Raw genomic sequence first — 15,654 nt, forward strand, 5'->3', positions numbered from 1 at the left:
TGTTATAGATTGAGATGAGTTGGCAAGTTTTTTCCACAGCATGTATACTAGTATCTCGTTCAGGAATATTGTTGCGGTTATTTTCAGATATTGTGTGAATAGTGGTAAAGGCTTTTGTTTGGGCACGCGCACCCAGTGTTGCCCCATCATTGTAGTCTTTGTCTCTCTGTCTTTCTCTGTGTGTAGATATATATATATATATCTACACACAGTTATTTAAACATGATTTAACTAGGCAAGTCCGTTAAGAAAAAATTCATATTTACAATGACGGCCTAGGAACAGTGGGCAGAATGACAGATTATTACCTTGTCAACTCAGAGATTTGATCTAGCAACCTTTCGGTTACTGGCTCAACGCTCTAACCACTAGGCTACCTGCCCCCTCGAAATATTGAAATATTGTAACACACAGCTACATGATGTCAACCCTGAGACTTTTCACATCCCCCCTTTTCGAGAGTAGTTGCACCCACCAAGTTGCTCCTCTCCATTTATAGTAACAGGCAGATAGATATATATACACTGTATGTATGTGTGTATATATATATGTATATGTGTGTGTGTGTATATATATATATTTATATATAAATATGTGTGTATGTATATATATATATATGTGTGTGTGTGTGTGTGTGTATATAGTGTGTGTGTATATATATATATATATAAATATGTATATATATATATATATATATATAAATATGTATATATATATATATATATATATATAAATATATATAAATATGTATATATATATATATATATAAATATATATATATATATATAAATATGTATATATATATATATATATATATATAAATATGTATATATATATATATATATATAAATATGTGTGTATGTATGTGTGTATATGTATGTATGTGTGTGTATATAAAAATATATATGTGTGTGTATATGTATGTATGTATGTATGTGTGTGTATATAAAAATAATAAAATATGTATGCGTGTATATATACATGTTTATGTATGCGTGTATATATACATGTTTATGTATGCGTGTATATATACATGTTTATGTATGCGTGTATATATACATGTTTATGTATGCGTGTATATATACATGTATATGTATGCGTGTATATATACATGTATATGTATGCGTGTATATATACATGTATATGTATGCGTGTATATATACATGTATATGTATGCGTGTATATATACATGTATATGTATGCGTGTATATATACATGTATATGTATGCGTGTATATGTATATGTATGCATGTATATGTATGCGTGTATATGTATATGTATGCGTGTATATATATATGTATGCGTGTGTATATATACATGTATATGTATGCGTGTGTATATATACATGTATATGTATGCGTGTGTATATATACATGTATATGTATGCGTGTGTATATATATATGTATGCGTGTATATATACATGTTTATGTATATGTGTGTATATATATATGTGTATATATATGTATACGTGTATATATACGTGTATATGTATACGTGTGTATATATATGTATACGTGTATATATATATATGTATACATTTGTGTGTATATGTATGTGTGTATATATACATGTATGTGTGTATATATACATGTATATGTATGTGTGTATATATATATATATCTGCCTGTTACTATAAATGGAGAGGAGCAATTGGTGGCGCAACTACTCTCAAAAAGGGGGATGCGAAAAGTCTCAGGGTTACAATATTTCAAGTACCCCGCGTGTAATGTCACATAAACAGGGAAATTAAAACTATGCTTAATGTCTCCTTGCTGTACTGTGACTCTAGGTAGCCCCGATAATTTAAGAGTTTTAAACATTAATGTGCATGGAGCTGCGTCAACTCCGCTGCTATCGGAGTGTATCTCCACAGCCCCCCTGCGCTCTAAAAGCTGTTGGAACAATCCGCATCGCAGGGTGTGGATCCGGAGCGGTCCAGAAAGGGTAGCCAGCACAGGGAGTAATAACGGGAGAGGGGCGAATATGAGTTAATGCTACCCGGGAAGAACACCACCTCGGAGGTGAATATCCTGCGAGAAAAATCAGAGGATTGAATGAAAATATAGTTAATTGTTTGACCTGGAGAAATCAAAGGCGACAGGAGCGTGAGGAGAGAACATCGAGATACATACAGAAGCTCCGAATTGACTGCCAGCGAACGACTGCGTAGAAGACAGTATGAGAGGGAGGTGACAGTGTTGAAAAGTCTATTGCTTTTGATCATTTGGATCTACGGAGTAAAGTGTTTTGTTTTCAATGCACGTTTTTATTTTACTTTCGCGGGGATCAAGACTCACTTCCGGAAACCCACTTAATTTTTTGTTGAGCTGTCGCTACAGTTTTTGAATCAAAACTGACGAACAGACTCCAAAACCGGACTATTGTACTGTCGTCAATGTCTTGTCAGACGAGATACGTCAATTAAAATAATTAAAATATTATCTGGGAGAGTGCGGACCGGATCTATTGCTATAAATATTATATTCAAGAATTTGACATTCTGTAGTTAACAAATAGCCTTTCCCACCCAAGTGAACTGGCGAGAGAGAAGGATACATTGTTGCTGCGTATGAGGACGCGTCTCTGGCACATCAAATCAAAATAGAATATTCACTTTTTTTCATCATCAAGAGATTCGCATTGACTCTACCTAGATCAGAGGCTTTGGAATAGAGAGCAAGAAACTGAAACTGACACTAAAAACGGTTTTGACTTTTGTTGTGCCTTGGAATACACTTACTTGCACATGAGCACTTTGCTTTGTCATATTTATTTTTGCATGCACGTGTTTATTTCTTCTTCCTGCACACGATAACATTTTTTCACAAGCTAAAGGTTGTTGTCACTCGTGTTTTTAGTTCCGTGTCCCTCTCCTCCCACCTCTCGACCTGGCAGCGCTTATTAAGGGCACCAGTTAACTGTGGACTTCGCTAGTTCCTTCAAGGGGGAAGGGTAGATTTTCATGTTTGTGCATCTGGTGGAGGAGACAAAGACAAAAAGCTTTTACTGTGGATGATTTATCTCTCTGAACTGTACCATTTGTGTCACTGGATTAAACCACCAGGTTGAAGTCTGGGAAAGAAAACAGCACAGATGTTTTGGATTGCTTTCACCTGTTTGTTTTTTGACTGATTAGTTCACAATAGGATACTTACACGGAATCTAAGAGGCAAAGGCTATTTTTAGAGTGATGGGGTAAATGGTGGTAGTTGGAAATTGAGACCCCCACACTCAGCTCACCAACACTTCCAGCTTTAGCTCTGGTTCCATTGTCAGCTGCTGAATTATCAAAACTGGAAATTCGAGTGGGGGTCCTGTCTCAGTCAAGCTCCCAGATATTACATCTCACCCTGCTCAACTTCTTTTTATCTTTGACTGGAAGTAAACTTTTCTTTCAGCACGGAACAAGGAACAATGCATGAGAAACTGCACTTATAAGAAGCAAACTTGAGTAACCAAATATTTTCTTCCCCATATACACAGAGAAGCATATATATATATTAAATAAGAAATAGCTATGAATTATATAAGAATATAGTTTAAATAATTATATTATATTTTTACGTCAGAAATAAGCATTGTTGCCTGAAACCCAGTTCATTGCCTTAGAGAAACATAGTAATAAAGAATACAGAGGAAAGATGACGTGAAACTTTTTTGGAAACAAGTTAATGGTGCCTTTTTAGTTTCGTTGGTTCCTAATGTCTCCACCACTTCAGGATTGAATTGTTGACAAAGAAATATTTTTGTGTGAAACCCTTATATACCTGCCTTTCCGGTTCAAACCTGAGTTTTATTGTTGTTGGATGTATATTGCTGGATTGCAGAGATTTCTGAAGAGTTCTGAGCCGAGGATTACCCCTTCACTCTACACTTGATGCATCCTCATAGTTTTCCAAAGTAATTTTTGGAATCCCCAAATTATAAACTTTGACTTGATTTCTGGGATACAGCAGCCCAACACACAAGAGTTTCAGATGGTGATCACTTCGTCAGTGGAGGAGAAGTCGCAGCCTTCTAACAGAATGGTCGCAAATCTGCCGACCGAATCCTGGATCAACAACCCAGAGCAAAGTCGCTACTTACCAACTCAGTCACACCTACTCCGGAAACCGACAAAAAGTTAGTACAAATATTGTTGGTTTGTGAATGAGTATACACACTCACAGTTGAACAAACAGACACACACTCTCACTCACTCTCTCACTAAGCATGTGTTGTAAACTTTTAGTGGATCAATCTAAGCAAAGATAGTTATTTGTCATACTTGAATAATGAGTGTGGAATTATATGTGGAAAAGTACGTTGTTATTCCATCACCTGTGTAGTTCTCTGTGAGACCCCCTCCTCTCTTCCAAAAGGTTCACCACCTCTGTGGAATGTTGTCATGGAACTTTTGTAGCATGTGAAATCCTCAATGCTTTTAGTTGAGATATGAGTATTGTGTATCCTTACATGTTCATCCTGTATGACGCAAACTGATAAGACCGATGTTCATTATAGCATGAGTTGGATCAAGATGTGTCTGCCTATGGCACCAACTACCTGGTTTCTCTTGGTTGGTTCAATGCTTGTAAATGTTCGATGTTGTGAGCTGAAGCAGTGTGTGGTCTCTGACTTGAGGATTGTTCATGCATAGTTTTGACTTGAGCGCTGTTTTTGCGTAGTTGTCACTTTAGCGTTATTCATGCATAGTTTCTGCGATCTGTGGAGTTGATGACACTGGTGCTTATCATCCTCCTCAAAGTCATGAACAACCACAGAACTGCGTGCCATTGTAATGGTAAAAAGAAAAGAAAAAAAGAAGCAAGCATTATAGTGATGACGTAATGAGAGGAGGGCGAGAGAATGGGGGAAAGACCTATCCATTATTTCCATAAGAGTCGGAGGATTACACTTGAAGCTGCAGAGTTCCATTGGTCGGTGTCCTACTACTGTTCTCATGGATGCATCAAGTACAGTTTTCATCACTGTTGTAGAGCACTTCGGTGGAATAGCATACACATGTTTTAACGTAGTAGAATGGAACTAATACAAATATTGTAATGTTTTGTTACTGGCATAACAATGATGTAATTACAGAATCAACCTGTTCATATTGTTCTGAGTTCATTTTTGAACTCAGGTTGGATAAAACCATTTTTTAACACCTACCTCAACAATAGCCGTGTTAAACCTTTATGCTCTAAGGTTTATTTTAATAGGGCCAGGTATTCCCAGAAATGCTCATCACAAAAACTCAAGCAAACCCCACCTAGAGAAGTTCCATCTCGGAGACCCTAACCCCCTTTCCCCTTCTCCTTTCCCACAATTGTCTCCAGCCACTTGTTCAAACAATTGTGGGAATAAATTCATTCCTTTCAAGGGTACTGTTGCCCAGGTGTTACTACTGCAGTCCATTGATCTTTTAGTCCTAGTGTTTCCATGGATGGACACATGCCTTTTATGTTCTGCACAGCTGTGCTCTACTTGTAAGAGTCATGTGGTTCACACTTCAGCGTGTTTTACCATGGCAGCTGGGAAATCCTAGCAAAGCTGGGAGTTCCACTGTGTGTGTGTGTGTGTGTGTGTGTGTGTGTGTGAGGTTGCAAAACAACTTTATTGATCTGAGTGTTAAACCTCAAAGCCTGTGATGGGGCCCCTCCACCTCCATGTGTCCTATCCTTTTCTAGGGGCCTGATGCATATTGTTTTTAATTCTCAGGTTACGTTTGTATCACCTCTGTTGTGGAGATTCCCTTAAAGTTTCACAGGGTTACATAATATTTGACATTTGGGCAATTCACAGTTTATTTTACGAGTAGCATGACAGATTTATGTTGTTGCTGTTGTAAGTCAAGTGCTTCACGGAATCCCTGCCCCTGGGGAATTGCACATCTTATGTTCTGTCACGTTTCACAGTATCTGACTGTTGTAGATAGATTCTCACTGTCTGGACCTGCTGGTTCAATACAGGTCAATCAAAAGCAACACCTGGACCTACAGGTGTAGGGGTTTGAACTACTTTTGAACACCAGGCATATTGTTGTGTTATTACAAAGGATGTAGCCTGTTTTATTAATGACAAAGATACCTTAGTGTGGTGACATTCAGGCAGTGAACAGCCAGGTCTGTGTTAGTACAGGAAGCAGCTAGTGGAGATGGTGATGCCTATTCAATGGACGGAAGAATACATGTGGAAGTAGAGGGAGAGTTGGGGATGGGGGTAGATGAAGGCATGAATGAATACTGAGTTAGGGAGACAATTGTCCAGTTTTTGTAATGCTCTTCTGTTTATACTTTCATTTGATTATTTATTTGTGTAAGGGTTTCCCATTCTTGCCCAGTTCTGGCATTGGCTCAAGAAGGGAATTCAATTATCTGTCAATCGTTTATCCACTTAATGCCCTTTAGAGATAAATGACTTAATTGGCCCATTTAAAAAAAAGTTTTCAAACAAACAATCTAAAGCTTCTGTGAGGACGACCACACCAGCCACCATCCCCCACTGATCCCAGTCTGACCAGCTGGTCCAGCATGGTAGCAGGGAAGCACTGACACCGCCATTGGTCAGACACTCAATCAGTCAGTCATGCACTTTGTCCATGGCTGTGCCCTTGATGCTTGACATTGTAGCACTTATTTTAAGGTCACAGCTTTCCATGGTGCCATTTATCTCAGGAGTTTCCCATCAAACGTAAGCGAGTTATCGACATGTGGCTGAGAGGCCAGGAGAGGTTGGGTTGAAAAGTGAAGCACGAGGAGAACACTTGTTGAATAGCTGATGGGATTCACCTTGTAGACTGCTTAGTCTACAGTAGTTTAATGCAGATTCGCCCCCATAAGCCTTAAATTGGATTGCAGCTTGGCTCAGGAAAGGGCTGTCTGTGTCCCTCACTGGCCTGTCGTTCCCATCCCCCTGCTGAGAGACTCCCACTCATGACACAGTGAGCCGCCACTGAAGTGGGCACGGTGTCTGGGGGTTACATTGAAACTTAGCTCACCTACTGTTGTCTGTCATAGCATGGCTGCTAGAAGTCTAGTAAATATTAAACAAGGCTTCTGCTTGATCAGAAAAAAAACTTATCATGCACTGAAATAACTTGACTTGGTGAAGTTGGTGGCCATAACATTTTGGCAGTTGGAAAGTTATTTAGTCGCCCCGCCTCCCCTCAACCATAAGTATTTCTCACTGGCCAGACCTCACTCCTAATATTGCTATCTCTATTGGTGGGGGGTAGGGAGATGGTGACACTCCACGTTTACAGCTGAGTGCATAACTTTTATTGTTGCCATTATCACTTCCTAGTAACAGCGATTTAGCAGGCTAATTGTAAATCAACGCACAGCTGTAGTTGTCAATTGTAACTCGAAGCTCCTCTCTGGACTTTAAGAGGTATCAGACTCTGTGAGACATGAGGGGAAAGTGCAGTCTTTATACCCACATATCTGGGTGACTTTTTAGCTATATCCCCCTTTAATTTAAGTTATTTTTATCTCAGTATCCAACTGACTCGTTCTCTGCTGCCTATTTTCGTCCTCACAGTGTGGTGCGGGCTGAGCGGCCATGTGTAGGTTACTGACTTAGTTTTAGGGCCCTGAGTAACTGGGTAAGTATTTCCCTGTTAGTCTACACCTGTTGATTACGAAGCATGTGACAAATAACATTTGATTTAACTGTCTGAAAGATGCTGGAGAGAAATGTATGTAACATGCTTGAGGAAGAGTGTGACTTTCTGTCTGGTTCATTTATTTTCTGTCTGGAAATGTTGAAGATATGATAATAGTTAGGCCTAAGGCCAAAGGTAAAGGCATGGTGGGAGCTTCTTTTCCTGAAGTAGAAGAACAAGAGGGAGAAGATGAGGGCCATATTAGAGCTGGGGAAAGAAAAATAATCTCAGGTTAGGCCCTCTGTTAGTGGAGTTTGGACTGTGAGACTGAAAGCAGCGGTATCTGAAGCAGTCACACAAACACCACGTCCCCACCGCTGCCCTTTGCTCCTTTCCCCCCCTTCATCTTGTTTGATTCCTGCACTAATTTATGGTCTAAAGGTGAAACGTCTTGTCCCCTTGCTTACTGTGGTTGAGTCATGTTTATCTTTCTGACTTTCCAGTAAACAAGATACTGAAGTTATCATTCATTCCACCACTCCAAGAATGTGACTGAAGTGATGCAATCAATGCTCTTGATTGCTGTGTTTTTAACAAGATCCCCAGACAGTATTGCCTGTTGGACTGTGTTGTGTTTGGTGTGGTTACAGTTAGTGGCAGGTGCCTGTTACAATGAGCCTGTCCTCCTATAGCTCCTCCCACCAGCCTCCTCTGGTGTAGAGGAGGTGGTGGGTGGAGTGGTGCTCTATAAGCTGCTGTCCCTTGAGATTGTCCCCCTCTGTGGAATGTGATTCATGTGGAAGTTGGTGTCATGTGGAGGTAAACAAATGCGCCATCCAATAAATCAGTCTGGATTGAGTATCCTTGTTGTTGTAGTTTAGCTGGGAGGAGCTGGTATACAGGGTTAGGAGGGGGGAGACCTCTGCAACGCTCCCAAGTCTGTCAAAATGGCCCTTTAGGCTTCACCCCTCCATCTCCCTCAGACTGTCGCTAAGAGGGAAAGTAATTTTGTTATTTTCTGTGGCTGTGACTTTTAGACTGTGGTGATGAAGCAATAGGGATGTGTGGACTAGAGATTGTTAGGGAGGCGAGTACATAGGCTAAGTGTTTGTGTGTGTGTGTGTGTGGGGGGGGTTGTTGAGGTGATTTGAGGTGATTTGTGTTGTGGTGGTGTTTCGCTTCACACTAGTTAAATACGTTAAAGGGTAGGAAGCATGAGTTTTTACTCACCAATGTAACACAGTGTGGTCAAAGATATAGTAATTTAGTTGGAGTCATGGTTACCTACAAGTACAAACATAGTTATGTTTTTGGGTTATTACGTATGTATAACCTTATTCCTGGATAGCTTCTAAACTACCCAGAATGCACTATTTCTCAGTCATTTGGAGGATCTATGCTGTGCTACTGAGTTGGTATGCTTGCTCAGTAGCTATCTTAAACTGGCTAATGTTAGCCAGTAGCCATGCTAGCATTTAATTCAATTCCAGACCATGTGTTGGCGGTGGTGACCTACAATCCACCAATCACAGGAAGTATGATGTAAACAAGAAGTAGATGGGGCATGTACGGCAATGGACACTGCAGGCTCTAGTGCCTTCATGCAGTGGGCTTGTCTGTTCTCCTTTTTGTTTTTGTCAACTTTTCGGCATGTTCTCTAACGTTAGCTGCCCAGTTAGCTTGCTGGATAAGATAACTGCAAATAGCTAGCATTCTTTAATAACTGGTTAGATGGCGTTATGTGTTTATAAAACGTTGGTTTACTTTAATGTAGCTATAAGCCAGTTGTTATTAGCAACTGGCTGACTCGTAGTGCTAAGATAACGTTAGCAGCCTGGTAGGGCTAACGTTAGCAGGCTAGTTGGTTAGCAACCTAGCAGGTTGATTTGTAACAATACAATACATTCATGAAGTATTTGCTTTGCTTCTAAGTTGTCTGAAAATGTAATTGAATGCAATAGTCATGAGTGCAAACAATTTGGTTTAATTTTAAGTTATACATTGTGTTAGTTTACCACCCCTTCGACCTCCTCTCACCCCCCCCCCCCCCCTTGATGACGCAAGCTTGAAAGGAAAACATGTTATTGTGCAGCAGAAGCAGAGCTCAGTGTGCATGTAGCCTGTACCAGCAGCCCCAGCCGTCCCACATCTTCTGACAGACAACCCCCACCCCCTACACTCTGCACCCCTCCTCCCCTGGCCTCTCCCCTGCTGCGCATCACTCACAGTATCCACGCTGACACAGCCACTTCCATCACTGAAAGCACATAAAACATTTAGCAAGCAAACTCTCCCCTGCTTCTCTGACTCTCTCTCTGACTCTCTCCTCCTCTCTTTCTCTTGTTCTTTCATATGTAAAATAGGCAGTTTGCGAAGCTGTATGTAAGTTCACACTTCAGTGGTGAGTTGTAACTCTTCCCCCTCTGCTTCCTCCACCTGAAGAATCAGACTGACCTCTCCCGTTGGCAGGCAGGACTAGATGGATAGCTGCTGTGTTTACAGGAGCTGACATGCCCAGGCTGCTGCCCACCAAAGGAGCTTGATCACACTGAGATCGATTAGAGCTGGTCAGTCTAATGAGTTAGTCCAGAGCTGAGGAGAACCTGCAGCCGTCCTAAGATGTGAACAAGCCCTTCTAAAAGGGGGATGAGAACCTTTGGGTCACATTTGAAACTTGTTGGTTAAGGGAGTGGTTTAGATGCTGTAAGTTGCTACGTTTTTGGCAACGATGCCAAACATGCCCGTCTGACCTGAGAGGAATGGGAAAGCTTGCACAACATTGTGTGTGTGTTTGATACCTCCTGTTGTGCCATCGGGGGTTTCAGGCAGCAGATTAGCTTCAGTCGTTGCTGACAAGATGGGCATTTGGATTGGCCAGCAGGAAGAGAAACATATTTAAAACAATACATCAAACGCTGGGTACTAAGCACATCCTCATCCATACCAGCTCTCTCTCTGTAGTAGAAGTTGTCAAGCCAGAGCCCAGAAAGTACCACGGCCACAAATCGTCCTGTACCAGGGCTGTTGTCGGCCTTCCTCTCCCAATACATTTGGGAGAGGATTTAGTTATATTTGTATGTACTGTGTGAGCGCTCAATTTACCAGTGTCACTGTTTGATGAGAGAGGTTGACTCAGATGGTTGTTATTTATAGCTTTCAGTCTGACTCAGCTTTGGGGGGCTGACTGTCTATAAAGTTCATTGGGGGTGTAGCGGGTGGTGTTGGGATAGAGGGGTCGGTACGAGGGGGTGACCAGGTATGGGGAAGCTGGCATGGAAACTCTAGTTTGATGACACTGAGAAATTACACCTCATGGGGACTTTTGAGTCACGTACCTGTTACTTGAAGCAGTAGAGGATTTATCATTGTATTTTATGTAGTGTTCTGTTTGACACTGTGGCTGGTCTTCAGAGACCTTTTGGGTGGCTGCATGTTGGACCCCACTGCTACACCCAAACACAGACGCTTCACTGGGGCGTGTGGGGTGGGACATCACTCCCGCTCCTGTTCTGATGAATAATCTTGTTTCCTCCTCCTCCACTTTGACTCACACTGCTAGACACAGGGATGACATCTCTCACTTCCTGAGAATCCTACCAGCCCCCCTTCCCCCCTCCGCTCCATTCCTTGCTGCTAGACATGTTAGGCACAGTCAGTGTGTGGGTGGTCAAGAGGAAATGAGGAAGAGCATTGGCTGCTCTCAAATAAATAAAGCACTCTGTTGCTGCCCGCCAGCCGGCGCTGTGAGCAGGCCAGTGATATGAGGAGGTTTAGCTGGTGTCTGGGCATTGGCAGGTGGAGATTGTCACCAGGAGGACAAGGAGTTTTTCCTGACCTGGACTCAGTTTATAAGCCTAATCTGCAGTCAGTTCACTCCATAGGATGGCTCACACTTCCAGTGAATGCCCAGAACTTCCTCCTTTATCAAACTACTGTGATACTGTGGTCATATGATGATAGGTACTTCCCTCTGGCCTGTCTTCATCCTGTTTGATTGTATCCGAAGCCAAGGTGGTTGTATTTTCAGTCCAGTGATTGACAATGACCAGATGTACAAGCCAGTCATGTCATGACAATGATCTGATGCACCAATCATGTCGGGCAGTGCAGGCTGGAAGTGGACATTACCGCTGTGTCCTGATTGGATTGTTGCCTGGCATGTGGAAGCAAGAGTATGACATTTGACCTTTGAGAAGTAGCTAATGGTCCGGGTCAGTACAGTAAGGGTCCAGAGCCTTTACACTGAGGGACATACTGAGATTCTGGACAACTAGAGAGGTTTCATGTGGAGGGACACACAGGTACATTATGACATAGAATTTGACAGATGGAATGTCATATTCATGATGTACAAGCAGCCAGTCTTGCATACACACATTCTGTCTCTCCCTCACTCTCTCACCCCCTCTTTCACAGTCTGGGCTTGAAAGCGCCGTGTCAGAGTGCGCAGTATTTGTGTCTCAGCTGTGCCTGTCCCTCAGTGCCAGCGAGCCGGCTGTGCCGGGAAAGAGGAGCATGAGTGTCCGCAGTGACCTGACCTGGCCCAGACACAGTGGGCACCACGAGGGCATGGGCTTAGCTTCCCCTGCCACACTCCCTCGCCCTCGCTGGGTCTGCACCCTGCACGAGGTCAGCTCAGAGACAGTTCTAGAAGAAGATTTAGCTTTTGGAACTTTCTATTGACAGTGGTGCCTTCTCTTGTGACCACTGACAATGGACAAGGTTAGTCAGGAAAGTAGTCTGGCTGTCGTAAGCGTGACGACAGGGAAGTGTTCTATTTACTGTTGTTCTAAACACAGAAGTAACTTGTTGGCAGCATTGAGTTGCTGTCTTCAAAGTTCAAGGTGATTTTACCATTCACAGAGGGAGCTCTAACGGTACTGGGTTACCTGCCTGTTACCTGCCTGTTACCTGCCTGTTACCTGGCTCTGTCAGGTGTGCCTGTATGAGAGCTTGGAGATCCTGACCGGACATTGGAGAGGTTGACAACACGGTGGTCCTCCTTGCCCGTGTTGTGGCGGCGAGTGTGTTAATGTGTGTAGTTAGAATGTCAGTGTACCAGTCAGGCAACCACAGTGTCGTTGCATGAGTGGGAGGATAATGGACACCAGTGACTTGAACAGTGGGAAACCGGTGGCCAAAAAGCTTCCTTCCTTCTGCTTTGAAGCATACAGACCTAGCTCTTTACCCACACTCTATCCCTTCTCTCCTTCCATCACCCCCCCCCCCCCCCCCCCCTACCACCTCTTGCCTTTTGCCCTGTGTCCAACTTTGGCTTGGTGGCACCACTACTCCCGTTACCCTAACAGGGTATAAGAGGGGCCAACACGGACAGGGGCGGGGGGAGGGGCGGTGGGTTCAGCTGTTGGCCTTACACCCCCCCCCCCCCCCCCCCCCACACACACACACACACACCATTTCCTTCCTGTTCCTTAGAGACAGATAGTGGGATGGTCTGTTGCTATGGTGACACACTGATTGTCAGCTGTAGAGGGGTGTGGTGGGATACCTCACGGTCCATGCACAGTTAATTGGTGCAAATTATTACTTCAGACACCCCTGTCTGTATATATTTAACCCAGTCCGATTTGACACTTGCATAAGTGAGGATGAATTCTACCCTGTGCAGTACACCTGTGTGTCTGTATATAGATGGCTGTGTGCCCTTACCTACTATATTTTATTAATATCCAGCCCCATTAGAGAAAACATTTGTGTGAGTGCTTTGGCCGGTTGGGGGAGAGAGAAAGAGGTAACAGGCAGAGAGAAATAGAGGAGGAAGAGGGAGGGTGAGAGCGGCATTGTGGGAAGGGTTGCTGATACAGCACAAGCTACCAGGTTTATTTATAGAGACCTCGCCGCCCAGCCCTTGGATACTAGCAGCCAATGAGCAGCCAGAGAGGAAGGGGGTGTCACACTCAGGAAGTTCTCAATGTGTTCACTTCAGCATTTAAAGGCACAGTGTGACATTTCTCAGTGCTCTGCAGATAGCCCTCATAACTATCGTCATATCCCTCCCAACTGAGGCCAGGGCAGAACAAGGCCTCTCATAACAACAGCAGTTTCCGTGCGTTATGAAATTTCTCTTCTGTTTTTTGTAGACCGGTTTTCTACAGTTTTCTTCGCAATTCTTATCCCAGTGCATCTACAGTCATTACTGTAGCATAAAATCACAACATTGCAGGTGCAGCTGTCCTATTTAGTTTAACCATTTAAACTGTGTTGTATTGTTAACCTCTCACAATGCATGGCCAATGCTGATGGAGATTTATTAAACAGTCTTTGCTGTAGAACATGGTCGTATTGATCTGAAAGGCTGATTAACTGTAACACTGTAAGCTCTGGATACAGGTCTGGTGTGAGTGTGGTTACCTGCTCACAATAATGCGATTATTGTGGATAGTCAGATTAATATAATAGTTTGATTAAACTGTTTACATGCTTTGCAAGAAGAAGGATTTCCATAATAATCCTGTTTACATGGACACATCTGAGATCAGGCTTCCTGGAAATAAATCTTATACCACAGCGAGCATATCACATTTAGAGTTTGGACAAAGTTTGTATGTGAAAACGACTTCTAAAACGCATATATTGTTGTTCCAAACACACTTCACTCGGGCTAAAGAGGGAGGCCCGCTCTGCTGGTGCTAGCACATGCGCAGAAGACACCGCTGGAATGTCGGTGTTCACATGTCCTAATAATTCAAAAGATTGCTCAGAAAACCGGGTGTTTTAAGATGAGCAGAGTAAGGTGTTTACATGACAATTGCATTATCCGCCTACTGCCATAATCAGTTTAATATTGAATTATTAGTGTACCGGAGACATACTGTGTGTGTGTTTCAAGTTTTATTAGTCGTATGTACAGGATACACATGACGTACATTGTTCAATAAGGTGCTTACTTGCAGGTTCCTTCTCGACAATGCAACAGCAATAAGAAATATTATAAATATTTGTGTCTGTGTTTCTCTCTGTATCTGTGCTGAGACAGAAAGCAGTTTGAGATGAGTCTGCGTATGTAATGTTTCCTCCTACCTTCTCAGCCCGCTCTTGATGTCGGTGTTGGGACTCATCCTATAATAGGAGGGAATGCGTGCAGTCACCCCTCAGGATTGATGGTGCTCAGACGTGCTGTTTTGCACTTGGTTTAAACTACGGCCATTGATCGGCGGGCTATTTCAAGTTGTAATGTGTCGTTGATAAATTTCACCCCCGTTATTCCTCACTTTAAAAGCCAGTGATAAAAGCATTGGCTGTGAAATATCTCATCACTTTTATATACCCCCTTTTTTCATATTCTTCTTTCTGCACTTTACCGGAGACATGCAATTAATCTGTTGTTCTGGCAGGACACTAGCAAGGTGGTCAATGTTTTCATCAGCAATTTAGGACGTTGCACTGTAAGGGTTGTGTTGAAAGGGTTTTTCACTATAAGTAACCAAACCATTGAACAGGACATGCTGTTGGTACTGTTCAGTAGTGTAAGGTAATTGGTGCCCCATGTCCTCTTTTTAATATTCCTCATGTAACGGATGTGAAACGGTTAGCTTAGTTAGCGGTGCGCGCTAAATAGCGTTTCAATCGGTGACGTCAATTGCTCTGAGACCTTGAAGTAGCAGGGCCGCGGCTTTTGTGGAGCGATGGGTGACGATGCTTCGTGGGTGACTGTTGTTGATGTGTGCAGAGGGTCCCTGGTTCGCGCACGGGTATGGGCGAGGGGACGGTCTAAAGTTATACTGTTACACTCACATCTGGAGGGAAGAACAGAGTTGGAGACGGACAGACTGTATAAATTAAGGGACATCATTACGATGTTTTTTGAGCGTCAGAATTTTATATTAACTCGGTATTTGAGAGATTTACCGGACCCATGTGTATTGGATGCATAACCTGATTAGGGCATCCACCCACAGTGCTCAGAATGACAGAATTCACATTTTACATTATGGTAATTCATATTAACAGAACATATAAGTTGAGGATACAACGATGTGCGTCCTTACTGAATTCTGACGTGCACTTTGAAGATGTTAGAATAACTGCACGTTTATTTGTCCTC

At 42.6% G+C, this 15,654-nt stretch overlaps 1 protein-coding gene across 4 annotated transcripts in view; it reads left to right on the plus strand.

Moving 5' to 3' along the window:
- LOC109907434 (dual specificity tyrosine-phosphorylation-regulated kinase 1B) overlaps positions 1-15,654 on the plus strand; it is a 74,810-nt gene that overhangs the window by 43,770 nt on the left and 15,386 nt on the right. For 2 of the 4 annotated variants that reach the window (XM_031787212.1, XM_031787223.1), the window contains exon 1: positions 1,922-4,123. The exons of the other annotated variants lie outside the window; for them this stretch is intronic. In XM_031787212.1, the coding sequence (XP_031643072.1) occupies positions 3,979-4,123 (145 nt within the window). In that variant the 5' untranslated portion in view covers positions 1,922-3,978. Of the gene's footprint in view, positions 1-1,921; positions 4,124-15,654 lie in introns of those variants that run through there. 4 annotated transcript variants of the gene reach the window in all.

Source organism: Oncorhynchus kisutch, linkage group LG2 (assembly GCF_002021735.2).
Source record: "Oncorhynchus kisutch isolate 150728-3 linkage group LG2, Okis_V2, whole genome shotgun sequence".
Taxonomy (NCBI): Eukaryota; Metazoa; Chordata; class Actinopteri; order Salmoniformes; family Salmonidae; genus Oncorhynchus; species Oncorhynchus kisutch.